Source organism: Charadrius vociferus, unplaced genomic scaffold (assembly GCF_000708025.1).
Source record: "Charadrius vociferus isolate BGI_N301 unplaced genomic scaffold, ASM70802v2 scaffold407, whole genome shotgun sequence".
Taxonomy (NCBI): Eukaryota; Metazoa; Chordata; class Aves; order Charadriiformes; family Charadriidae; genus Charadrius; species Charadrius vociferus.
Window position 1 is genome coordinate 33,214 of NW_009649852.1, and position 25,103 is coordinate 58,316.

The window sequence follows — 25,103 nt, forward strand, 5'->3', positions numbered from 1 at the left end:
GGCGATGTAAAGCTGATCTGAGCAGATGGCTTCCTGCCACCTAAAACTTCCATGTTGCGAAATCCCATTAAGTGCAGAGTTTAACAAAGTTCTGGATATCAGGAAGAAGCAGCTATTTAAAGCCTTGATCGCCTGCCAAACGTGGCTTTAGGAGCCACGTTTCCTGTCCCAAACCACTTCTTCTCCCATCTAGCTGGTGGCTAGTCCTTGCATTCTCATGCAAGGGTGTCTGGGGTTAAATTAATAAAATTATAAGCAGGGCTCCCAGGGCCCAGGTAGGGTGAATCCTCTGGATGAGCCCTTGCCCTGTATAAAAGTTTTATTTCTTTTGCATGGCATCGTGTTGCTACTAAGGGTGCCCGGCACTGTGCTGGGAGTATGACCTTTCTGATAAACTGTGTTTCAGGTGAGGAGAAAAGAACCCAGAGCAATTAAAGACATGAAGAACACCAAGCAAACAATGATCGTTTGTTGATCTAGACAGATTACATTTTTAAAAAAAAACTGTATGCATCCAGCAGAAATTATGGCTCATCATCCCTTTTCTGAATGAAAATAATGTAAAGGAAACTTTCAATAATTCATCTCTGCCTGGAAATATCTTGAAAAACTAACCTCCAAGCCAGACTGGGAGTGTGAGTTTTCTACTGTGGAGTTTCAGTAGTGCTGACCATAGATGGAATTGCCTTCTTCTTCTTCTTTATACTTTTTATGTGTCCTACAGGGAGAAAAAATGAAAACTCTGGCCCTACACCCATGCAAATGTTGGGAAAATCTTCTCCCTACACTGTAAAGACCATATGTTAACTGTGACTAAGTTGAGGTTGTGAAAGACAGGGGGAAACTTGAAGCTTGAGCTCCATGGTTTCACCTTGCTTGATGAGTTCTATATAAATTCCAGGTGTCTGTCTTCTGGGATGTTATATTTAGCTTTGTGCTCCTCAAAGAGCTTGCACAATTCGTTTAGGTATTTCTGATGTACTTGATCAACTTCTTCCTCGGACGGTCTTTTCTTCCTCTGCACTGGAATTGGCTTCCCAACTGGAAAACAAGCACAGGTGTTAGGAGGAGCCAGTGTGAGGTCCCTCTGGATACTTTGCACATCTTGGCCCAGAGCTGGGGTCCACCTCTCCAAGGATGTGGTGGATGGATCGATATGACCAGTCATAGGTCACAGGTAGGTCAACAAAGGAGGTAGGGAGAGGGAGGTTCAGATCCTGGCCCTGCTGTTAGTCTCCAAGGTCACATCTCTCCTTGCCCCTGTTTCCCCATCTGCAAAGTTGGTTGATGCCAAAGACCCTCTGTGTAGCTCTTTGAAGTAAAAAGTACTGCATCCCAGTGCAGTCCCTACAGCTGCTCCTAACATCTCAGATGTGCTACAGGTAAAGACAACAACATCCTAATATTTGGGTTGGGCTTTCCAAGCCATTCCCACATGGCCTTGGGAAATACGCGTTGCAAATGGGGAAACTGAGGCATGGGGGAGCCCAAGACTATCTAAATACACTAGCGATTGGGTGCTTCCACTTTGTTCAGATTAAAGCTTCTGTGAAACATTTGATTTTTATTAGGCACCAAGTACCCACATATCTTTAGAAAATCTTGCTTTTTTTCAAGGGCAAATCTAATTAATTTGATTCCCAGAATTAGAAGAAGTCCTTTCCCATCTCCCAGAGCCTCCAGCAGCAGGATTGGGTGCCTGCAGGGGACAGGGAAGTCCATGAGAGACCCCTCTTGCTCTGGTTTCTTACTCAAATTGAGTTTGCCAAGTGGTGGAGAATTTCATCATCATGTAACGCTTCTCCTCATCGGACTAATGAAGAGCCCTTGTGATACTGAACAGCTCGTAAACCCATTGAGACAATCCAAACAGGTTGTAAAACAATTACAAGTAATTGCTGGCTGTCAAACCGAATCAGTGGGGCGAGCTCTGACCTTTCCATACAGCCTCTTTAATTAGACTAATTCAGAAAGCATCAGCCGTGCTGGTGGGCCAAGCGTGGAGGTGTTGATAACAGGCAAAACTTCTTCAAAACCAAAGACTTTATTGAAATTTGGTCTCCCGTGGGCATGGTCTCCGGCCAAAACTGTTTGCCTTGTTCACTTGCAAAAAAGTTGAGGTTTGCAGCTGTGTCTGCATGGGACACTGAGCAAACCTGCAAACTGCTTAGGTATTGTCCTACTTGTGTGTGTAAAGTTGGCTTGGAAGAAGTTTAACCCAATGTTATTGTAGTGGTTCGTATCACCAGGTTGCAGTGGGGTTGGGGTTTGCTGCATCCCACAGGGGTGATGGGATGGCCATGTTTGCTCTGGAGCTTTCCCAGCACAGCCCAGGTGACCTGGGCTCTGTCATAACACCAAACCAGAGTCCCAAACAAATGCAACACGGGAGCAGTTGGGCATGTTCCTTTGCCAATACCTTTCTAGCCCACCACAGCTCATGCTCTCTGGCATGATGCTTCAGCCCAGAAGGAGGATGACACAGCTGAGGGACTGTCCCTGGTCCCCCTTTGGCCAGGCTGAGTGTGGCCAGCATTGTGATGATGTGCCAAGGAAGGACTTACCCACAGTGTAGATGGGCCGGCGGTAGGGTACCAGCCCAAAGCTGTACTGGAAGATGCCTCGCGCGTGGAAGAGGGGAAGGGAGATGCCCATGATCTGCTGGAGCCGGTGTTGGAGCTGCCTCAGCCAGGAGCCCTTGGGGTTCCTCACTTGCTCGAAGAGGTCATTCTCCCCAAAGGAAAAGATGGGGACCAGCGGGGTGCTGTGGGGAGCCAAACCCAATTTAGGGGCATGGTTAACAAAGCCCACCCCAAAACACCTTCTCTCCCCTCTCCAAAAGCAGCAGGAAAACCCCATTAATCAACCACAGACCAGAGCATCCCTCCCCGAATGCCCCTTGACCCCATCCCCTGCATCACCCATGCTGGATGGCCAGGCGGACAAATCCCTTTCTGTTCTTCAGCAGCAAGGTGCAGGATCCTGGCCGGGCATCCAGGGCCTCCTGCGCCCCACCGACGATGATGGCCAACATGTTCCCACCCTCCGGTTTCTGCAGCACATAGGACGCGCTCTCCTTGTCGGAGGAGACAAGTCCTGGAAGGCAGAGAGGTAGAAAAAATGATCATCTGTAAAACCCACACGACCATGGTTTGCTCTGTACCTTTTTTCCCCATTATCCAGCTCTGGAGGGGTGCTAGATGCTTGATTTTCAGAGTTTTCCTACACTTTGGCAATCTCAGCCCAGCTCCCCTGAAAGGTGCTGGAAATCACATGCACTGTATGTGATGAAAGCTCTGCTGTGTGAATATACAATTATCCCTTTGCTGTCTGGCCCAGAAGTGCAAAATGGGGAAAAAAGCAGGAAAAAAGTAAGCTGAGAACTAGCTGCACTTGAGGCCCAGGGAAAATGTCTTTCGGTTTGTTGTCACATGAAACCGTGTCCAATCTTGCATCATTCTAAAGTCAGTGAAACATTTCCTTTAGGTCAAAACACACACAGATTTCAATGGATGCTGCTAGTTTAAAGTGGAATTTAATGCAGAATTTGGTCCCTTGATGTCGATTACTTGCAAAAGTTAGAAATCTTGAATTCAGAAATGATAAAGCAAGATTGTTTTGATGTTTTTTTAAAAAAAACCTTTGTTTCAGGGGCTGAAATCATTTGCAAATTAAAACCTCTTTGTCAAATGGATTCAATCGACCTGAAAATGAGCTACGCACCAAACTCCCACATTACAGTGATTAAACCTTCTTTTGCCTGGGTCATAACTCTCTCCTATCTCACTGTTATGATTCCTCACTCTCCGTGTAAATATTTTTTCAGCAAGGGGAGCCAGAGTTTACATGGAAAACAGGGTGATGAGCGTCCTGGGGCATCTCAGACAGAGCCGGATGCCTATGTTTAGTCTACTGAATCCTGCCCACAACGTGAGCCCATTCGGATGGAGAAGTGGCCGTTCCCCAAGCTCACCGGTGAGAGATGAAGGCCACCTCCTGTCAGCCTCCAAAAATCTTTCCAGACTCCCTTTCCTCTCTCTCCACTTATTTTTTTACCTATTCCTTTTCATTTTTTCTTCCTCTGTTGCCACGGGGTATTGCAACAGTGTGAGCTGCTGTTTGCATCCTCTCTCCCTGGATGCAGCAGCTTTGGAAAAATAGGTTTTCTTCTTCTTTTACGGGCAACCCCTATTTCAAACCTGAATGTTGTTTGCATGGAAAGAAAGAAATATGGGACCACCCTGCCCTGCTGGTCTCAGCAGTTCTGCTCACAACTTGCTCTGTACCTGGCACAGTGATGCCCTGAGCTCAGAGGGAGCTCTATGAGGTTGAACAACAGAGATAACGTCTAGGAGGGCAATTTTTACCTTCAGAGGGTTTTTGGGTGCCACCTCTGGTGACTGTGTCCATGCCTCCCACCATTTGCCTGTGCCGCCACCCTGCTTACCTCCGCTCATCAGGTAGTCCCTCAAGAAGGGGATGCGAAACCACAGGGAGAGCATCATCAGGTGTGGGGTGATGCCTGGGAAAAGCGTGGAAAAGCCAGATGCCTCCGTGCAGAAATTGATAAAGGCACCTGCTGCCAGGACACCGTGGGGATGAAATCCCATCAGGTAGTTCTGCCTAGGGTCCAGCTCTGCCGTCTTCACCAGCTAGATACAGGGATAGAGCCAAAAAGGGTCCATGAGTCAGTGCTGTCACCTTGGGGGGGTGGAGAACTGGCTTTGGAGAGCAGATAGGAGATTCCTGGAGGGGGGTCCCTACCACCCACCGTGCCTTCTGTTGGAAAAGGCCACCTGGAACAACTTGATTGTTTTTCACTGAGGTGTGTTTCATTGCCTGTATTTCCATCTCCTCCCATCCATAGGCCCAATATGCCATTTCCAATGGCACAGTTCCTCATGTTGCCTTGAGCTGGCCTAGACACTGACGGGAACCTACATTGTTTAAAATGTCCTCCAGTAGATTTTCTACTATGTGGAAAAAAGCTAAAAAGTGAGAAAAGGCTGATTATTTTTCCCCACCTTCACCCCACAACCAGAACAGCAAAGGGAGTGCAGAACCGCTCCAGTAATGATCCACGTAAAGCTGCTGTCTGGCTCAGGGACACCTCCCTCAACAGCACAGTGTGGACCTAAGGTTTGTCCTGTCCTGAAGTACATGTCAGGTGATTCAAGGATCATCTTGAAGAGAGGAAGCTGATGGGTTTCATTCCATTGGGGAAACCCTGCAAGAACCCATCCCCTTGTGCCTGTGTTAGGGGCCCAGGTAATCCATGAGTCCATCAAAGAGCGATGGACATCTGCCCAAAGTTGCTGCAATTTGAGCAGGTAGAGGGAATGGGGAATGGCCATGCCCAGCCTTTAGAGATGGACAGCAGGGCTTACAGATACAGTGCAGCACATGGCCAGCCCTTGAGGGCCGGCTGAGCAGCTAGCTGAGATACTTGGACAGTTGGAAAGTGGGTTTGGAGCCTGGGAGATGCTACATGGGAAAACGGGCACCACAGCAGAAGAGGGGATGACTAAAGGGAGATAAGAGACAACCATGGTTTGGACTCTGTGGGTTACACTTGTTATGGACTGCCAGAGGAGAGGGGCTGGTGTGACAAACCCACCCTCCATCTATGCCACCGAAGAAGACCCCGCCATGCCAACATCAGCCAGCACATGCATAAGCCAGGTAGATGCAATCAAAACTGAACGCTGATGCCTCAGCACCTTTTCTGTGGGTACCGAAGATGCTCACAGCACCAGGGGAAGGATGAACCTTTCCAAGGTTAGTGATCACAGAGCCACTATGACTTTCCAAACAGCTCAAAGGCACTTGTGCTCAAGATGAACCAAAACCCTGTGTGTTTTAGTGCATCATCCCTCCGAGCACCCTGGTCCCATCCGCACTCGGGGAGCAGCTAATGGTGCGTGTGTTTTCCCAGAAGCAGCCAGAACCGTCGGTTAATCACAAGGGTGTATTTTACTTTCTTAACATCATGGCTAATTTTCCATCTGTCCTAAGGCACTGTTGACTGTACACATGTGCCCATTCAAGCGCCTGCTCCTAATGAGGGGAACGGACAAACAAGAGTCCCACCGCTGCCCGGGTGCGGAGGTGCCTAGGCAGGAAGAGGGGCAGATGGCTGAATTACTAAGTGCCCATGGCCCCCGCCACCATTTGCTCATTTTTGAGTAATCTCAGCTTGCATCAATGTTTCCTGCATTCATCTTTGGCTCCCAAACAGCCTTTCATCTCTGCGTGATATATAAGCAGGGAGGCGAGATGCTTGGGTGTGTTGGAAACCGCTAAATCTCCATCTGTGTGGGGGGAGCGGCAAGAAGGGGGGAGGTGTGTGTGACAGCTTGGCTGCATCCCAAGGTCACACCATCTTCTTTGCTAACGAAGAGCCAAATTCAGGTTGTCTGCTGAGCTGTGAAAACTGCTTCAATATGAGAGTTCACCTGTGCTAAGTCACCACACATCCTTAAAAACCCTCCCTAGGAGACATCCAGCTGCTGCCTCACCCCAGCAAAAGTGACTTAGTTGAATTATTCACCTCTTTCAGCTTTGTAGACTGGGCTCCATAAGCAAAAGAGGAGAGAGGAGGTCCCCATTTTGTCAGTGTCTGCTCACATTGGGACAATTTGGCCAGAACTTACAGAGAAACCAAAGATCTTGTACAATACCGAGAAGGAAATCAGTATCAGAGACTTGGGCAAAATCTCTTACGCCGCAGGTCAGGTCCCTGGACTCTAAACCACCCTTCTCCTTCTGGAAACCCTTTAACACAGAAACTCGATCCTCTCATCTGGGTTGTTCCCGCTGTTTATTTGCTTCTTCCCCCTCCTCCTGTCAGAGGTCGATCTCTGCGCGACAGGCTGTTCCCAAGCTGCCAGGAAAGTTAATACCTGACACCGCACAGCCCAGCTTTCGCCTCCGCTCCAGCCCCGACTGCTTTAAAGGGGATGGGGTTGAGGTGCAGAGGGGTGGGATTCTCCTCCCTCCTGCCTTGGCCGGGTTGTCGTTTCCACACCCACCGGATGGCATCTGCTGCTCTTCTCTTTCAGGGTGAGTTGAACCTTTAATCATTGTCAAAGGACTTAAGGGTCCAGCCAAGCCGGTCTGTGCGTAAACATCTCAGACAAGTGCTTGTCTCGAGGTTTTCTTGGTAAGACAAGAGCAGTTCCTCATCTCAGAGGTCTGAGGGATGCCAGATTAATGTGTATGACCTACGGTCCAAAGGCAAAGAGCTGTTACCGGCTCAGGGTTGTGCTCTCCAAACTGAGCTGTGGGTTTGCTGGCTTCTCTCAGCTTCCCCTTGGTGTGGTTGGGATGCTGGCTTGTTTCTTAGCTGCTGACAGTGGTAATGACCCCTTGTCAAAAGTATGATGAGGTCTTCCAGATCCCAGATCTGGGGCAATCTTGGCCTTCCCAACAAATGAACTTAAATTTGTGTTTTGGAGGATGAGGTCTCTTTATGCTTCTCCTTCATGGAGAAATATTTTGGCAGCTACAGTTGTTCAGCGCTCACAGTGATTACTCTGTAGCAGAAAACCCCCTTTACTCTGTCTACTCACAGGTGGGTCCAAGACATGGGTGAAACCCTGCCTCAGTTTCCCCGGCTCCTGCAAGGATGTGGTGTGACCTGCTCCATGCACTCTCAGCCGTGTTAGGGAAATGCATACACAGACTTTCAGGAGCTCTGGTGAGAGCCCATGTACCGGCAAGGATCTCAAATAAATTAATCCAAATTAATTTTAAACTGGATTAGTTAAACCGTATTAACATCCCAAGTAGATACTCTTAGCTGGAATTAAAGTGGCCTTCGTTTGGTATTTGTTTTGTTTTGGCTTGGTTTTGTTTGTTGTTTTTTTTTTTTTTTTTAAATTCATTTTGGAGTTGAATTAAGGAAATTGGAATTAGGGATTTTGAGTGACGGTATCAGCACAGGAGTTCAGGAGGGTTTTAACAAGGCTGCTTTAATTCACCCCTCGAGATGTGGCTGGGGTTTCCTGGTTGACCCCTACGGACTGGACAGTCCTGCACCAAACCATGGGAAGAGGGAGGATGGGACGTTCCCAGTGTAAGGCTGGTGCATTGATGCTGGAGGAAAGTAAAATTCTCCCTGAGTCCAAAAGGTTGGAGGGCTGGGTGCTCCAGCATGCCCTGGAGATGAAGTGATACCCAGGCCCCCAGCCAGCAGGGCTGGAGGGATTAAAAAGTCGTTAAGTGAGGAATTAGATCAAGTCAAGTTGAGACGAGCATGAGCACTGAATGGTGCTTGCCGTGCCGGGGGCCATGCAGTCAGGGAGAGCACTGACATGCTGTGACATTGCATCCTGAGGGGTGGATGAACATGTGATGGGAGACAGGGAGTCTGTGCATGGCATCACCCCCACAGCCATTCTCAGAGCAGAGGAGGATGTGGTCAGATTTACAGCAGAATTGTAAGCTGGTCAGCAAGCTTGTGCCTTCTTCATTTAAAGTCTCCCAAATTGAATTACTATTGTATTTCTATCCTTCTCTGGCCCCAGCCTCTGTTTCCCAGGATGTTATGTTCATTAATCTGCTCTTAAGTAGGATAAACCTTCTTTCAACTTTGTCCTAAGGAAATCCTCGGGTCCCTTGCTGCCCACCCTGGCACCTCCAAAGAGCATCTCTGGCAGGATGAAACATACAGCCAGGTTCCCTGCAGTATAAAACCCAGCAGAGAAATCCAGAAACCCAGCCAGATCCAAAGAAGAAGAAATTGTGCCAAGGCAAAGAGAAGCATGTAGCCTATCCAAGGGTATCTGAATGGGAGACCAATGGAAGGGCAAATATCTGAGTACTGCCAGCAGCTGCCGAGGAAGATGGGTTTCAGGTCCCAGCAATGGTGTGAGTCTGAGAGGGACAGCTGGAGAAAGAGGGCTTTGGGCACTGGGGTTTTCTCCAGGTGCCACAATGCCAGGTCAGATCTGTGTTTGCAGCAAGTGTCGGGGAGTCTGACCAGCCAGGTGGGCTTAAATTCAGTTAGGATGGGACTTCATCACCCTCACTCCCGAAGCTGGATAGGGATAGCAGCTCCAAAATCATAGAATGGTTTAGGTTGGAAAGGACCTTAAAGATCATCGAGTTCCAACCTCCGATGCCCATGTCTTCCATTGTTCTTGTGTGACACTGCTCTTGGGATCTCGTAGGACCTCCCTTATCCAGTGGCTTAGCATGTTGCTTGACAGTGCAGATGGTGGGACACAATTCTCCAGTGGACCTGACTTCAGCAGTGGTATTTCTCTTACTTAAGGTCACCCGAGGGCAGAGAAGAGGGGGCCAAGACATGGGACAGAAAAGATCCTCGGAAAAGGAAAGAGAGGTGGTTTTGAGCCATTTGACCATGTCTTGCTTATTCCCTAACAATCCTTCTTCTCTCCTGCAGCAAACAGAAGGAAGCAAAGTGAACGGCCAAGACTGCTGGAAATCAGAAATGATGTTTAACGTCATGGGCCACGACACAAAATCCACAGTTACAAATAATACCATTCTTCTATGAATAAAAAAAAAAAAGAAAACGTTCCTGGCAGGCCTTGGTTCATGCGAACTTGGGCTGTGCCCTCTCTGCAGCGCCTTGTCCTTCCCCGGAACCGCAACACACTCAAATAACCCCCGTCATGGTTTATGCAATTGTGCGAATGAATGAGCTATGGGATGGAACCATCCCAAGTCACAGGTCCTAAGGGTCAACTTATTCTCCAGTAACTCATTTTAGTTACGCTATCAGAAAAACAATAAGGCCAGCAAATCCCCAAGCACAATGACTCTGATAGTTGCTGTAGATAATAAGGTCTAACTGGCACTTAGATAACCCCAAGACTGGTAAGAAATGTTATGTGATTCTTCACAAGAGGAAAAACTGTGCAGAGAAGACCACAGGGACCTTCTCCACACAGCAGGCACTTTTCAGGCTGCCCTGAATAAAGCTGGTAAGGTGGTGCCTGCTGGGGTTACTCTGAATGATGGCAGCACTTGAAGTCAAGATTTGTCCCTCTAAGACTTTAATTTTAGCTTCTAGCTGCTAGATTTAACTCATAACCCAAGTTGTGTGATCTAAAGGTGAAATGCCTTGTCTAAGCCAAGCATCCAGCCCCAATTTATAGTCAGCAAGAGAGAGGGTGACTTGGTTTTGAGGATTATGGTAGAGATCCATCTTCAAGCTTACGCTTTCCCCATTTTACCCCTGTCCTCACCTCCTGCATATCCACGGTGCTCCTCAGCTGAGGCTACCAAAGCACCTTGGCTGTATGGGGGAGGTTGGTGACTGGCAGGAGGGGATGAGGCAGTGGGGGAAGAAGCAGTGAAGATGTGTATTCGTTTCGCTGTGTGATGGAGAAATTTGGTTTTTACTGTAATGCTGTGTGTATCCTTCATAATAAAGATGCCACGCTGATAAATGATGGGGAAGGGACTGTGCAAACAGAGATAAGGGTCTCCATCAGCGATGGAGAGATGATTGACTTCTTATTGAACATAGCATAGGTAGAGCAGTCCAAGGTATCCAAAAATCTCTCTGGAGGCAACATCAACCCACAGCAGGCATCACTGGGTGTCTGTTCAACTATAGCCTGCCCCAAACAGATTCATTTTGCACTCTTTGGTATATTTTCCCCACTTTTGGTATATTTCCCCAGCTGAGCTCAGCCATGTATTACAGGCCTATCATAAGGGTGTATAAAAAAGGACAAGAACAGGGTTAAAATACAGAGGGGTGAAGAAGAAATAACTTTCCTGGGCAATGCACTGGACTCCCCCTTGGATTCTCAGTGCTTTTTTCTCATCCCTCGTTTAAAATCACCCAGACTCATCCAGGTCCTGCCTGACCCCATAACTCCCAAACCCCTAACTAAAATACAGCTAGCTGCAAGGGGAAATAACCTGAGCAGCAAAGCAGGGCTTGTGCAAGGGTGGTATCGGCAGAGGGTGCTCCTTGCACGCTCTGTGCAGGCACGGCTTGGAGCCGGCACGCTCCCACACACTGGCCACTCGCTGCAGCAAATCTGCCTGCATCCCTGGAAAACAGATGCTCATCCCAACCTCTCTTTGCTTCCATGACAGCAAACACACCCAGGGATCCTTTAAAGGCGGCATTTAAAGCCACTTCCTAAAATAAAATAGCAGGCAGCTCTGCCTCCAAACACCGGTGCTGAGGTTGCTGCCGGGATCTGGGGGGATTAGGAGCCACATTTAATCTTCCCAGAATGACTAATCCTCCAGGGTTGAACGAACTCAATCAACACACAAATACGGCCCGGGGTGCTGGGTACCCACCCGTCCGTCTCCCCAAATCCCACTCCCCATGTGCCCCGGTTCTGGCTGGGGTTTTGGGCCAGTGAGAAGTCCGTGGGAGCATCCAGATGTGCGCGCTCAGACCAACAGCTCAGCTCAGCTCAGCTCCTCGTGAGAGCAGCACATGGGATGACAAAAGCAATATTTACAACCCTTATCTCCCATGCTGCTAGGAACAAATCAGCTGGTGCTCAGCAGTATGAAATTAAATGCCTTCCATGCAAGGAAGCAAACATATTTGGGGTTTTTAGGTGGGGAAAAAAGATTGGCGGATGGGGGATATAACAGAGGGTAAAAGCAGGAGTGGCATGGGTAGGTGGGATGGGGTTAGCTTGGGCTAACCAGGGAGTTTCCAGTGAAACGAGCAGGGACATCTTCACACTGAGTGGTTCACCCGGGGACTTCCTTGCTACGGGATGTTGGGGATGCTAAATTTTTTTCCATGCTCTCGTAGTGGCAACAGGTAGCGGCTGCATTCAGCAAGGGCTGTAAAATGCTATATTCTGCCTTAGAAAGTCCTTAAGTGGAGGTGTAGAAAACTGAGAAAATGTTTTAAGGAAATAACGTTATGTGATCGCTTGGTTATAATATCCTTTCTATCACGTTTTTGTTTTCTGCTGTCCTTTTGCAGACCCCCGTCTGCCTTCTCCCAGACCAGTGGGGAGAAAGGCTCCCCGGAACCCTCCCTGCCTTCACCCGGTGAGCTGCAGCCAAACCCCAGTAGCCATGCTCCCTCTACTGGTCTTACTGGTCATCCAGCCAGGTCCTCCCTGCCTGGCGGTAGCACCCAGTGAGGGAAGGACAGATGGACAATGCCGTGCGGTGTTCAGGAGGGGGTTTTGCATGGCCTTACAAAGGGACAGGAGAAGAGGTGCCGCTGGCAGCTAAGTTTTAGCAGAGAGGTTGGTCCAACACTGGCCAAGCAGCAGCTTATGGCCAAAAATAATTTACAGAATATACATTGCATGTAATGATTACAGCCACATAAATAGCTCATGGCAAGTCTAGCATTTTCAAAGGCAACCTTGAGAATAATTTCTTGGGAACCCACTTGGTGTTTCCTATTAAACATCATAAAATATTACCTGTGCTATATGGTAATACTCAGCACAAGCTTTCCTGGGACATGCTCCCATTCCTCCCCAGAAGACTATGATATACTTTTAGGGACTGTGCTTTCAATCTCATCCAGAAGCCCCTAAATCACAAGTTAAACTCTGAGATCAGCAATAAAATGACTCTCTGCAGGTCCTCAGCATCAGTTTCTGCATGACTTTGAGCAAAGAAACTGAATGGCAGTAGGACGCACGCAAGGTAGACTTACTCTGATGGATGGTCTTGTAGACAGGTAACTTGGAGTTGCAGTTCAGCCAGCTGAGACATGGGAATTTTGGCTAGCATGTGCCAGCTCCCAGCACAAAATTGAGTGGATTTGCTTGAATTGTCTACAGCAGTGGAAAGGGAGGGTGATGCTCTGGTTCAATCCCACACATCTGTTTACCCCCCTGTTGCACCCAGGTCTGGTGAGAGGCAATCCCAGCTTGCACAGTGCTGTACGCCACTAACCAGACAAGGTCACAGACAACACTACCCTTTGCTCCTTCACCTTATCCCAAGAGGCATATAGGGGATGAGATGAAAATTGAAATAAAGGTAGGGGAAATCAAGGGGAAATAAAAAAGCTTCAATTTTCTTTGTGCAACATTTGCTTTTGGAGTATCCTGGACGTGGTGCTTTTACAGGCAGATTTAAGTATATCCATGGTGTTGCTCTTCTGGATGCACTTTGCCTTGATAGCAAGTGACGTTTCTACTCTGACAAAGAGGAGTGACATTTGCTCTCTGTGTAACCAGGTTGTGGCTTGTCAAAACCCCTCTTTACCTGCAGCATTAGGATCAATACTGTACTGAGTTGTGGCCTGCAAAAGGGGATGTTGTGACATCAGAAGACACATTTTAGGCACCATCGTTTTAGGGACAGATGTGCCCATCTGAGTTGTTATAATACAAGTATAGGTAAGATCATAGAATCATGGAATCATAGAATCATAGAATGGTTTAGGTTGGAAAGGACCTTGAAGATCATCTCTCTACTAGTTGCACCCAGGTCCGGTGAGAGGCAATCCCAGCTTGCACAATGCTGTATGCCACTAACCACACAAGGTCACAGACAACACTGCCCTTTGCTCCTTCACCTTATCCCAAGAGGCATATAGGGGATGAGATGAAAATTGAAATAAAGGTAGGGGAAATCAAGGGGAAATAAAAAAGCTTCAATTTTCTTTGTGCAACATTTGCTTTTGGAGTATCCTGGACGTGGTGCTTTTACAGGCAGATTTAAGTATATCCATGGTGTTGCTCTTCTGGATGCACTTTGCCTTGATAGCAAGTGACGTTTCTACTCTGACAAAGAGGAGTGACATTTGCTCTCTGTGTAACCAGGTTGTGGCTTGTCAAAACCCCTCTTTACCTGCAGCATTAGGATCAATATTGTACTGAGTTGTGGCCGATCCACTCACATATGGAAGGAGAGATCCAGACAGACCTCATCTTCTCATTTTTTGCCCAGCCCTGACTTCTGCCCTAAATTAATCTTCTTTCACACTAATCTTGCAGGCTGCACTCCAGGACCTTGAAAATTTTGTGTGTATTATACTGGGGATGTGTGTTGTTTTTTACTCCCTGATAAAATGAAGAGAGAAACCTCATGTTTTATGGTTGAATTGTGCGGCTGAGATTCAAAAGAGCTAGCTCTTACTTCTGGTTGATTGGTGACCTTGGCCATGTCATCTCTGGCCCTCTCTTTGCTCCATCTCCCCCTAATCCTTATCCCAGGCCCTACTCTATGCAGATGGACTCTCAGCCAGCACTTTTGTTGCCTGATGAGCCCTTTGGCTGTTTGGGCTCCCCACTTCGTTTTACCTTGACTGCAGCACCCAGCTCCTGACTCCAGGCTATCTCTAACCAGATGTGCACATCATGTGCTCATGTGAGTTCCTTCAACAGGTGATGTTTCATAGCTATCTCTAACCAGAGGTGCACATCCCATCTGAGTTCCTTCAACAGGTGATGTTTCATTAAAGTAATTATCTTACAAACTCCTGTAGCTTGTTTTACCCTAGAAACTCAGTGCCTTGCACAGCCCAATGAACTCTTCTGCTGCATTGCTCAGATTTGTTCTGACTTGTGATGGTTCTGAGGCAGGACCTCATGCTGGTCTATGCGTTCATGCCATGCCACAGGGATACCACCTAAAGATTAAGGTCAAAGGCTTGCCACATACATTAAAGTAAATGTGGAAATGTCACAGAAGTCCCTGTCAGGGGAAAAGCAACTCTGTGAGACTGCCCAGTGCCCACCCAGCTTTACCCATCCAGCAGAAGGGGATGCTGACCTTGCAGGGCACCAGGACCTCTTGGATTTTGGTCAAAACTTGACCCTGTGTCCACTGGGTAAATGCTGGTAAACCTCAAGAGCACGTGTCACAATATGCACAAGGGAAACAAGCAAGGGGAGATCTCCCTAATTTCTGGAATTCAGTGAGGTTAAATGGGTGGGTAAAAGTCAGATGATTAAAGGATGTGGTTGTGAAAATGGTGGTCTATTTTTTTTCTGGGTTTTGCAGTAGTCTGAGAGCTGGGAACACAATTCTGCCCCAAGCCTTGAACATTGACCTCCAAGCACACCCCATGCCACAACCACTGGCCCCAGACTGCCTCCAAACACTAAGGAGGTCCCTGAATCTCCTAAGAGCCGATGGGATCAGTGGCACTTACCGTGATGGGGAAATAGTCCCTCATGTACCTCCAGACGATGCTGTTCCGGAGGGCATTGATCCGCCTCCCGCCCTTGCTGGGTTTTTCCCTGTCTATGAACCACCATGCAGCGTAGAGGGCACTGATCAGCCAAAAACGGGTGAAGAAGAGGGCGATGAAGGCAGCTGTGCAGCACTGTGCTGAGAGAAAAGCCAGACAGTGAGTTGGCAGTTGGGTTAGGTGGGCACTGGGAGAGGAATGGTTCACTTGAAGGGACTCTGTCTTTTTGGACCTGGGATGGAGCTCAAGCCTTCACTGGGCTTATTGCTGAATTAATTGTATCAATGTGAAGGCACCTTTCATGAAAAGAGGTGATTTCTTTCCTCTGTGCCTCAGGAACCTGGAGAGCAACCAAGCACCATCCTTGCAGCAACCACCTATTTCTCCAAAGGCCACCACGTTCCCCTCTTCTCACAAGACTGATGGACCTCACTGCATCCAGAGGGTCCTCATGAATCAGATCTCTATCCCTTTGCTGTCTGGCTTTTCTCTGGAGTCAGTCTAACATCTGCAATGATAACGCCTGTGTTTTACCCCAAAACTCCCTGATGACATCTGGTATTTTGCAACAGCAGCAAAATGGGGCACTATGCCCTGTCTGTACAGTTCCCAATAGCTTTGTCCGGAGCTATCGATTCCCCATTTTAATTGTGTCTTGGATTTTTAATTTTTTATCTTCCCATAGATAAGATTTTAGTCTTTATTGAGTTTTTTCTTATTGATTTTGGACCTTTTCCTCCACTTCTCAGGTTCACTTTAGTGCTGGCTTCTGGAGGATTTTCAGTCGTTTCAACTCGGTGTCATCACAGATTTTATAAGAATGCTCTATTTCATTCTCTAAGACATTAATGACTTGGGACTTTCCCAAGTCATTAAAGACTTTTCTGAGCTGCTTCCAGTCAGTGCTCAGCTTTGCCCTCTACCTCCCACCTCCCTCATGCCCTGTGTTTTGTCATGGGAACAAGAGAGGAAAAGTCTGTGTGCAAACAAGCATCACTTGGTACATCAAATCCCACCCAAGCCCAACACTGTCTGTCTGCACAGAGACTGGGAAGCACTGATGGCCACCAAGCTGCCACCTGGTAAAGCAGATGCCCTAAAAAGAGCCTGGGAAGAGCTGTGTCCTCTCCATCTGTCCCTCTGGAAGCCTTGGTGTTGTCTGGGAAGGGGGAATCTGAGCTGAAAAACAACCCCATTCATCCAAGCTCTTTGCCTTCCCCAGCTCATGTATGGTGAGCTATATATTTTGTTCTTCTTTGGGTCTTCATCCGGCACCCAGAGCTGAGGGACACAGGGATGGAGATGTCCTGTTCAGCTTCAGCTGTGAGATAGGTGTATCCATGCCCTCCATCCTCTGAGAACTGGATTTACATTTTTCGGCATCACCTGGCACCTGCCCTCTCCAATTCATCTCAGCTAAAGCCTATCAGAGAAGTCCTCATTTAAGACCTCCTGTACCTCATGTTTGCTTTTACTCAAGGATAAATAAGTAGGTCTGGTTTGTAGGGTTGTTTGGGTTTTTTTGTTTTTTTTTGTGATAAGCCACTCTGATCCCAGGGCTTTGCGTGTGAAAATAAATCCCTGCCCCTTTTTAAAACACTGGCGTGATGGTACTGATAATTCTGATGAGGGAAAAAAGAAAAAAAAAGCAATAATCTAGCAGGATCCTAAATCTCCTTAAAAGCTGAAATGGGATCTTCTGTCCTCATATAGGTAAAGACACTGCATCAGGCGCCTGGGCAGGCACTAATAGAGTGCATGGGGAAACAGTGCATCTCTCTGCAGAGCAACAGGTCTACCCTGCGATGCATCCTCCAGGTCAGAACAAACCACTGCTCGTACCTGGTGCTGCTCCTTTCAAGTGCTGCAGACGCAGTCTTTATTATAACTCTTGGGAAAAATAGCGTACAGCACAAAATGGAGCTCCAGGGTCCACATGACACATAAACACTGCTTGAGGAACAACACGGAGGTTGCAATTTTACTGCTCCTGGAAGCCAGGTCACCAGGTCTGCTGCAAAACCATGCAACGCCTAATTCTCTTTTTATCATACCGTGCAAAGCTCAAAGTACCTTCTGCAAAATGAAGGAGTTGTTCTGGTCCAAATCCACGCACTTATCATTCAAGTGAGGCTTTATCTTGCAATTATATAATTATTAATTTCTGCCTCGATTCATTTGCAATTCAACTTTTTTTTTTGGGGGGGGGGGCAGAATTTGCACACAATGACCTTCACTCAGTCTTAAGATATTTGCCTTTGGTGCTTGTAAAACCTTACAGTGTCCTGGTTGCTCTGGGAAAGGAGCACATTTGAGTCCCAGCATGGATTCTCCCTCTAAAAGTTGCTGTGGATGGGACCAAAGAGACAGGAAAGTTCCAGAAAATGTACAGTTAAATCCTACTGTCTGCATCCAAACCAGTCCCAACCTTCGGCAGACACATGATTATTTATGGGCTTTATTTTGGCGAGAAGGGACATTCTCTACAGCTGCCTGGAGTGTGAGGGGGAGTCACTATAGCTGCTTGGATCAAAGGAGCTTGCTGTCCCCCTTCCAACTTTCTTGCAGACGTCTGTGTCGTGTCCTCAAACTCTTCAATGAAAACATATCAGAGGCAGTGCGATCCCATTGGTTAGACACTGAGACTTTCTGGGCCACTCAGTGCCACAGGGCTGCATTGCTGCTTCCCAAAAATCACATTAGGTCCCCAGGCTGGGTCCACCACCACCAGCCCCACTGCACAGGACTTTGTGCTCTTCAGCCTGGCTCCAGGGTCCCATCATCAGCACCAACCCGGCCTCTTTTAGGTTACCCGTGTGACTCTTCGCATCTTAGAATCTCCCTGTTCTCCAAGCCGCTGAAAAATAACATCCCACCCAAGAAAGGGCCAAATCCTGCATCCATTTGAGCTAAGGGCTGGAGGGAAGGACTGTGCACCAGGAAGCAAGATCTGTTCCTACAAATCCTGAGTCTCTCCCGAATCCATGCTGGAGGGGAACACACACTCCCCTTCCTCCATGGGTCAGCTCCCAGAGGCAGAGCAGCAAGGACAACCCAAAGCCACCTCCTCACCCCTACTGCTTCTTTTCCGCAGGACAGGGCAGAAGGGATGAGCGGCAAATGGGAATATTGGCTTGTTCTGAGGCTGTTCCCCATAATCATTGCTTTCGTCCCTTGGGGGAATCCCAAGAGGAAAAGGAGGAATGATGAGGGTTTCTTGCCTGTCCCTCCCTGGACTGGGGACCACCTCTGCCCAGATGAGAGCCATATTTCCCTCAGCATCTGCTTTCCTACAAACAATTGTCGTTTTCTGGGCCACCTGCCAGGCAAACACTTTAAAGGATATCATGAACATGGCATTAGGCTCTTGGCCAGAGAACCTCAGCAGATATCTCTCTCCTGGGGACAAACTCCAGCCTACGTACAACCCGCTGTGCCCACAAAACAACCTGCAAAGGGCTGTCAGGTCTCAGAAATGTCGCTGGAAGAGATGACAGTCTGTGTTATGATGGGGAAGGGAAGAAATCGGCAAATCCCTGGTTCATTAGAAACCCGTCTTTGAACCCCATTGGCTGTCAGGGCTCTGGAGATCCAGACAAGCTCTCCAGCTTAGAATCATAGAATGGTTTGGATTGGAAGGGAGCTTAAAGACCATCTAGTTCCAATACCCGGCTTGGTCAAGGCTCCATGGGAGCAAGCTTTCTGGTGAGGATGGGGACTGCAGGCACATCAGACACAAAAACGGCAATGAGAGGGGATTGTAAGATGGCTCTCCCTTGCTGCCTTTACAGTACTCTCAAGGGAAAGGAGGGGAGCATTGCCTTTAGTATTCAGCTGTAGCATCACTACAATATCTACCTTCCACCTTTCTGCCCTCATAATTCCCTTGGTTCCCAGCCTCAGACTGCAATCTCTCAAGCCGTGGTTTTATACTTAGAAGGAACAGGGAGGTTTGGGGGTCTGGTTGCAAAAAAACGTGATGCTCATCTCCTCCCTCTTGCGAGGTAGTCCAACTGCGTGTGCTAAATTGCTATATAATGGCTTAAGCCCTTATACAGAGCCCTTTCAAGGCAGACGTCACCATGGGCTGCAAGAGGAGGTCTAAGGGCATCATGCATGTCTTTGCAATCACATCAGTTCCGTTATCTAAAAATGGCCAGAGAATCCTGGGCTGGGCTCAGATGAGCTGCTGCCCTGTCTACACTGTCATGGGAAGTGAAGAGAGACCGTTTCAAACTAAAACCGAAACCAAAGGGCCCTTGACCAGAAAGAAAAATCCATACAGACCCTAAATCTCACAGTTTCTGCTCAGGCCAGATGCAGGGAGGTTTGTCTGTGTTTGTCTGTGGTGAGGTGTGGTTCTTGGTGAAGCAGTAGTAGGACATTCCTGGACTGCAGGACCACCAAGATCTGTACCCAGCCTGTCAACCTGAAGTGCTTCTGAAGCAGTTCTTCATGATCCAGGACCCTGCACCTCACATCTCCGTGGCCATATGGGAGTTAGCAAACACAAGTCACGTCCGTGTGGATGTGATGGCTTTCTTTGATCTCCAGACAGGACAAGTGGTTTCCTGGGTTGGGCTCCCTCAAAGAAGCTCAGAGCAAAAATGAAGTGTTTGGTGGTGGGTATCTTGTGTTAAATAGTTATTAAGTTTTGAGCTGCAAGTCCCTCCCTGGATGAAAACATGGGCATATCACAGAAAATACACACGTATATGCCCCCTGGATGAAAACATGGGCATATCACAGAAAATACACAAGTATATGCCATGTGCTCCAAGTGAGCCACATGCTACAAAGCACACAGAGGAATTTTCTGGACAAGTCCAAACAGGGACCATGCCCCATCAAGGTGCTGCTGGACCCAACAGTGCTGCTAACCCAGCATTCACTCATTCAGCCAGAAACAGAGAAAACAGCAGCCTACGGAAAGAGATTTTTGGCGTCGCAGCAGCCCCAGGGTGATTCAGACTCATATTGCAGTTTTCAGGAGGGTTTGCAAGATGCACATTGCTGAGGTCCCCAATGCCAGCACAGGGTCCCTGACAGTGACAGCCTGCACAGATATTAGACTCATAGAATGGTTAGAGTTGGAAGGGACCTTAAAGATCACCTAGTCCAACCCCCCTGCCACCTGCCCCAGGGGCTCACCACCCGCACAGTCAATAATTTCTTCCTCATCTCTCACCTCAATCTCCCCTCTTCCAGTTTGAAGACATTCCCCCTCATCCTATCCCTACATGCCCTTGTAAAAAGTCCCTCCCCAGCTCTCCTGGAGCCCCTTTAGGCACTGGAAGAGGCTCTGAGCTCTCCCCTTTTTCGCCTTCTCTTCTCCAGGCTGAACCCCCCCAACTCTCCCAGCCTGTCCTCCCAGCAGAGGGGCTCCAGCCCTCCCAGCAGCTCCGGGGCCTCCTCTGGCCCCGCTCCACCAGGTCCATGTCTCTCCTGTGCTGAGGCCCCCGAGCTGGAGGCAGCACTGCAGGGGGGTCTCCCCAGAGCAGAGCGCAGCAGAGGGGCACAATCCCCCCTCGCCCTGCTGGCCACGCTGCTGGGGATGCAGCCTGGGATGCCGCGGTCTTTCTGGGCTGCGATCACACATTGCCGGCTCATGATGATCTTCTCATCAACCAACACCCCCACGTCCTTCTCCTCAGGGCTGCTCTCCATCCACCTGTACCCTCAACACAGCCAAGCCTGGTGGCCTGGCCAGGCTGTCCCAGGCTGTGGACTACGCTCAGCTGTCAAGGGGGCCTGGCTCAAGCTGGCACCATGTGCCCTTTGGGCCAACCTTGGTGACTGAAAAGGTTCAAAGGCTGGGTGCCGTACGCTGGATCCGCAGAGGCAACGTGCACAAGTCTCCTGCCCCTGCCCTGGGTTTGTTTGCACAGGTTCAGCCCTACACTAATGCTTCTGCATGGTCTGTCTGGATGGATGCCCGTGCCCAAGTCCATGGAGACCAGGAATGAGAGAGGCAGCGGGAAACAGTGCACAGGTCTGGGCACCAGTCTGCTGATTTCGGTGCCCTGCAGAACACTGGTTCCACTGCATTACGAGGGAACACTGGTCAGTACTGGGATGCTGTAGTGGGGAAGCAATGGGGTCCCCACTCCATGCCCTGCATGCCATCCTTGCACTGTGCGGTCTGCTTCCAGCAGCTGTCAGCATTGGAAGCAAATGACACCTTTTGTCTCCGTGCCCTTGTCAGGAGCATCCCCAAAAAAGGAGGACAATGCCTGCCGGTTGCGAGAGACGCTGCTGCAGAGCTCCCTGCCAGCACCAGGCTCGAGCTGCCGCGCTCACCCAGCACCCCACGGAGGATGAATGAACCCCTTGCCCGGTGCTCGGCTTCTCAGGGGATGCATTCCCACAACCATGGCAACAGTGGCAGCGGTCGGCATCTCCATCTCCAGCCGAGGGGCTGTGCGACCGCCTGGCAGCGGCCGGGTGGGTGTTTTCAGGAGCCCTTTTCTGGCAGCAGCGGGATGAGCCTGTCTCGGAGAGAAAGGAGCAGCGGGCGGCCAAATCCTGCCCACAGGAGGTCTGATTTCTGTGCCCAAGGTTTATAACTGAGCGCAGCACGGGGCATTTGGCAGCTCATGGGATGAAACTGAGGGTATGCCTTAGCATCAAGCTGTCGCGGTTGTTAAACCGGGAGCTTTTGGGTGGGAAGCTCAAGGCTTAAAGAAACTTTGTAAAATGAATCAAACTGGCTGGAATCTCTCCACAAGGTTTGGTTATCACCTTTCTAATGCCATTCTTATAGCATTTATTAACTGGTTTTTGGTTTCAGATTGTATCACACACAAAAAAAAACTAAAATCAAAGTAAAACCATTCCAGGGAAAGGCAGTAATCTCTGGAAGGCCAGCAACGGAGGAGGGGTGCGTTCGGGTCTCCCCCTCGTTCGGAGCAAGATGTATTTCCCCATGGGAGGCAGAGCCTGCATTTCGAGCAGCTCCACGTTACCCTCCGACTGCGGAGAATTCCTCCCTCCTGCCCATTTTCTGGCTTTCTGCTGGCTCCAGCAGTCGTTGCCATCACTGAAAAGTCAAGAACAAGCTAGAAACCGACACCAAGAAGGGACAAACCCACATTGCAAGACGTTTTGCTGGTAAACACCATTAGAGCTCCATAAGCCCCATCTGCATCCATGCCAGGAGTGGGGATGTGGTGGTGTACTCCTTGTTAACATCAGAGCCACATCTCTACTGCGCCCCGTCCCATCCAGCCACCATGGAAGGAAATCTGGGGGTGTTGGGACAGAGAGGGAGCTACAGAGAACCCCACAATGTCCCAGTCTGGCCAGTTAGGTCCAAGGTTGCATGGCTTTTCCCAGATCTCCCCTCGCCTATGCTGTTAACCCATGTCTTCTCCTGCAAGGTGGTCTCTGGTGTGCAGGGGAAGGTTGATCTCAGCTGGGATCTTTTCTGCACTAGAAGAACCCAAGGTTTACAACACAAGTATGGGATGGCACCAGGTGCCCTGGACTCTGCCATGCCGTAACTGTGCTTTGTGGCAGGGCAGGAAATGGCCGTGGACAGCTGCCACACCAGGAGTTCCCCTCCATCTCAAAAGGGATGTCCTCCAGCTTGTCCCAGAGCAACCCAAGGGGCCACACTGGTTACACCTCTCTGAAGCACCTCAGCAGAGTCCATGTTCTGACCCAGCACCTGAACAGCATTGCCCAGTCATGTCCATGTTGCTAATTCTCTTCTCTTCCAATAAAGGGCAACCTTACCCATCCTGGCTACCAACAATGGTCCCTGGCCTCTGCCAGTGCCCAGACTGTGCCAACATGTAGTTTGGCAGAGTGTTGCTTAGCATGGACCAAACCTATGCCAAGAAGCATGGAAACAGCTACACCGTCTGGACCAGTATGGCCCAGTGGTCCAGTCCTCAGATACTGGCACAGAAGTGGCCATTCAGCCCCAGGTCTGTGGCCGAGTTTGGATGGAGATGTCTCAGAAACTTAATGAGGCTCTGAAGCACAGCCTATGCTTTCTCTGCAGGGATTGTTTTGGAGATGTTCGTCTGCCAGGACCCATATGTACACAAAGATCTGCCACCTCTGTGTACTGGGACCAGTCAACAACTGCCCCGCCACAATAACGCAGCAGTTTTACGCAGATCCCATCTGAGATTAAGAACTGGCATGACAATGGGAAACTGGGATGTCATCTTCCAGTTTGGCTGTAAATCACCCCAGAGAGTTTGCACTCTGTCTCTGGGTCTCCCATCTCCTCATTTCCAAGTGCATCCTATCCAAAACTGCACGTCTCCCATTTCTATCAGCACTTGATGTCCTCCACAGTGAATTTGTCTGGGTTCCAGTTTTCCTGGAAAAATGCTTTTTTGGGATGTGCAGGGGGCATCTGTATAAAGTGAAGTGTCTGTTCCCAGGGTTGCAAAGCAGAGTCCCCCACACTCTTCCCATCCTACCATCCCTCAGGTATGGGAATGCCATTTTCCATGACTAACGCTGAGCACAGCATTGCCTTAGACCAGGAAAACACCGAACATAAAGAGCCGGAGAAGCTGAAACTCCACACAGCTGCTGTGTAAGACCCGTAGATGTCCCCAAGCATAGACACCCAGCCATGCGCTTCCCTAGTGCCACCATGCTCAGAATGGGTGACGAGAAGAAACAAAAAAAAAAAAAAAAGAAAAAAAAATGCTTTAGTGAGACAGAGCCTCCCACACTGCTCTTCATACAGCGAGACAAACAGAGACATGCAAGTGCAACATCTGCTCCGAATCGCTTGTCCTCACATGGCCTGGGATTCACTGCAGGCTCCCAGAAGACGCCTTTACTGCCACTTTCCTTCGGTCCCAGACCTTCAGTCCCAGGTCTTCCTTGGGGTCAGGGAGAGAAGGAGTTGGGGCAAAAGCCTTCTCAGAGAAGGAAAAAGAGATGTCTCTTACCTAGACCTAGGAAGCTGAAGACCCATTGAACCACCGATGCCGTCTGAAGCCTCCTCTGCAGTGGTGTGGAGAGCGGGGCAAATTCGACCTTCATCTTGGGCTCTGCGTGTGTGTCTGGAAAGGAGAAGGAAGCTCCGCAAGTGGCGAATGCAAAGTGCAAAGTCGCCGTCAATATTTACCCAGTCTTACAGTATAAGGGATTGTGCAACGTACAGTGGCGGTGGTGGCTGCCCACAGCCACCCTCCCGTATGGGGAGGAGAGGGACGCTGCCGGGAGGTGTCACCAGCTTTATGCCAACATGACTCACCGCATGGTTAGACGGTGAGGATTTCATGCTTTTACCACCCAAATCTAGGAAGTAAACTCCCTTCAGAACACAGTCCTGCCTTCACGTGCCTGTCTCTTTTGAATTTTGCAATATTTAGATGTTCACAGAGAGGATGAGGAATCTGTGTGTGTGAGCCAGGCTTTATTTTCCCCATTCCCCTACAAACCACCCTGTGCACGGCAGGACGGGACAAGCAGAAGGGACAGGCGTGGGCAGGTCACTTGGATTTGCAGGTGATATGGTGTGGCTTGGTTTCAGCCTCAAGCCCAGGAGGTGGGCAAAGAGCGCAAGGGTGTTTCACTGCTGAACACGGGGGTACACAAAGCACGTGTACCCCCTCATGCCTGTGCCAGGAGATGGATGGATGGATGGATGGATGGATGGATGGATGGATGGGCATGGGTGTACATGGGCAACCTCACACCTCTGCCAGGAGATAGATGGATGGATGGATGGATGGAAGGAGGGAGGGATGGATGGATGGAGGGAGGGATGGGTGGATGGATGGATGGATGGATGGATAGATGGATAAGCACGGGGGTACCTCATGTCTCTGCCAGGAGATGGATGGATGGATGGATGGATGGATGGGGCAGACAAGTGTCCATGTGCGTCCTTACACATGCTTATGTGGGTGAATGAGAAAGGAAATACTACCTCCTTTTTGCATTTCTACCTCCAAGCAGGTGCACGGTGTGAACGTTCTTCCCAGTCACGTGCAAAGAG

The 25,103-nt window shown here is 49.2% G+C and overlaps 1 protein-coding gene across 1 annotated transcript; it reads right to left on the reverse strand.

Annotated features, from left to right (window-relative positions):
- Nucleotides 1-886: 886 nt before the first annotated feature.
- Nucleotides 887-24,142, reverse strand: MOGAT2 (monoacylglycerol O-acyltransferase 2). Its single transcript, XM_009890982.1, has 6 exons — nucleotides 24,049-24,142; nucleotides 15,089-15,267; nucleotides 4,448-4,652; nucleotides 2,922-3,096; nucleotides 2,565-2,764; nucleotides 887-1,041 (listed from the first exon to the last, which is right to left on the reverse strand). The coding sequence occupies exons 1-6, from the start codon at nucleotides 24,140-24,142 to the stop codon at nucleotides 887-889; spliced, it is 1,008 nt and encodes a 335-aa protein (XP_009889284.1).
- Nucleotides 24,143-25,103: the final 961 nt, after the last annotated feature.

Coding starts and splice junctions, on each gene's coding strand:
- MOGAT2 (XM_009890982.1), bottom strand. CDS start 24,142: ATGAAGGTCGAATTTGCCCCGCTCTCCACACCACTGCAGAGGAGGCTT. Junction 15,268..24,048: donor CTTCAGCTTCCTAGGTCTAG/GTAAGAGACATC, acceptor CTTTTCTCTCAG/CACAGTGCTGCACAGCTGCC. Junction 2,765..2,921: donor CGCCTGGCCATCCAGCATGG/GTGATGCAGGGG, acceptor GGCTCCCCACAG/CACCCCGCTGGTCCCCATCT.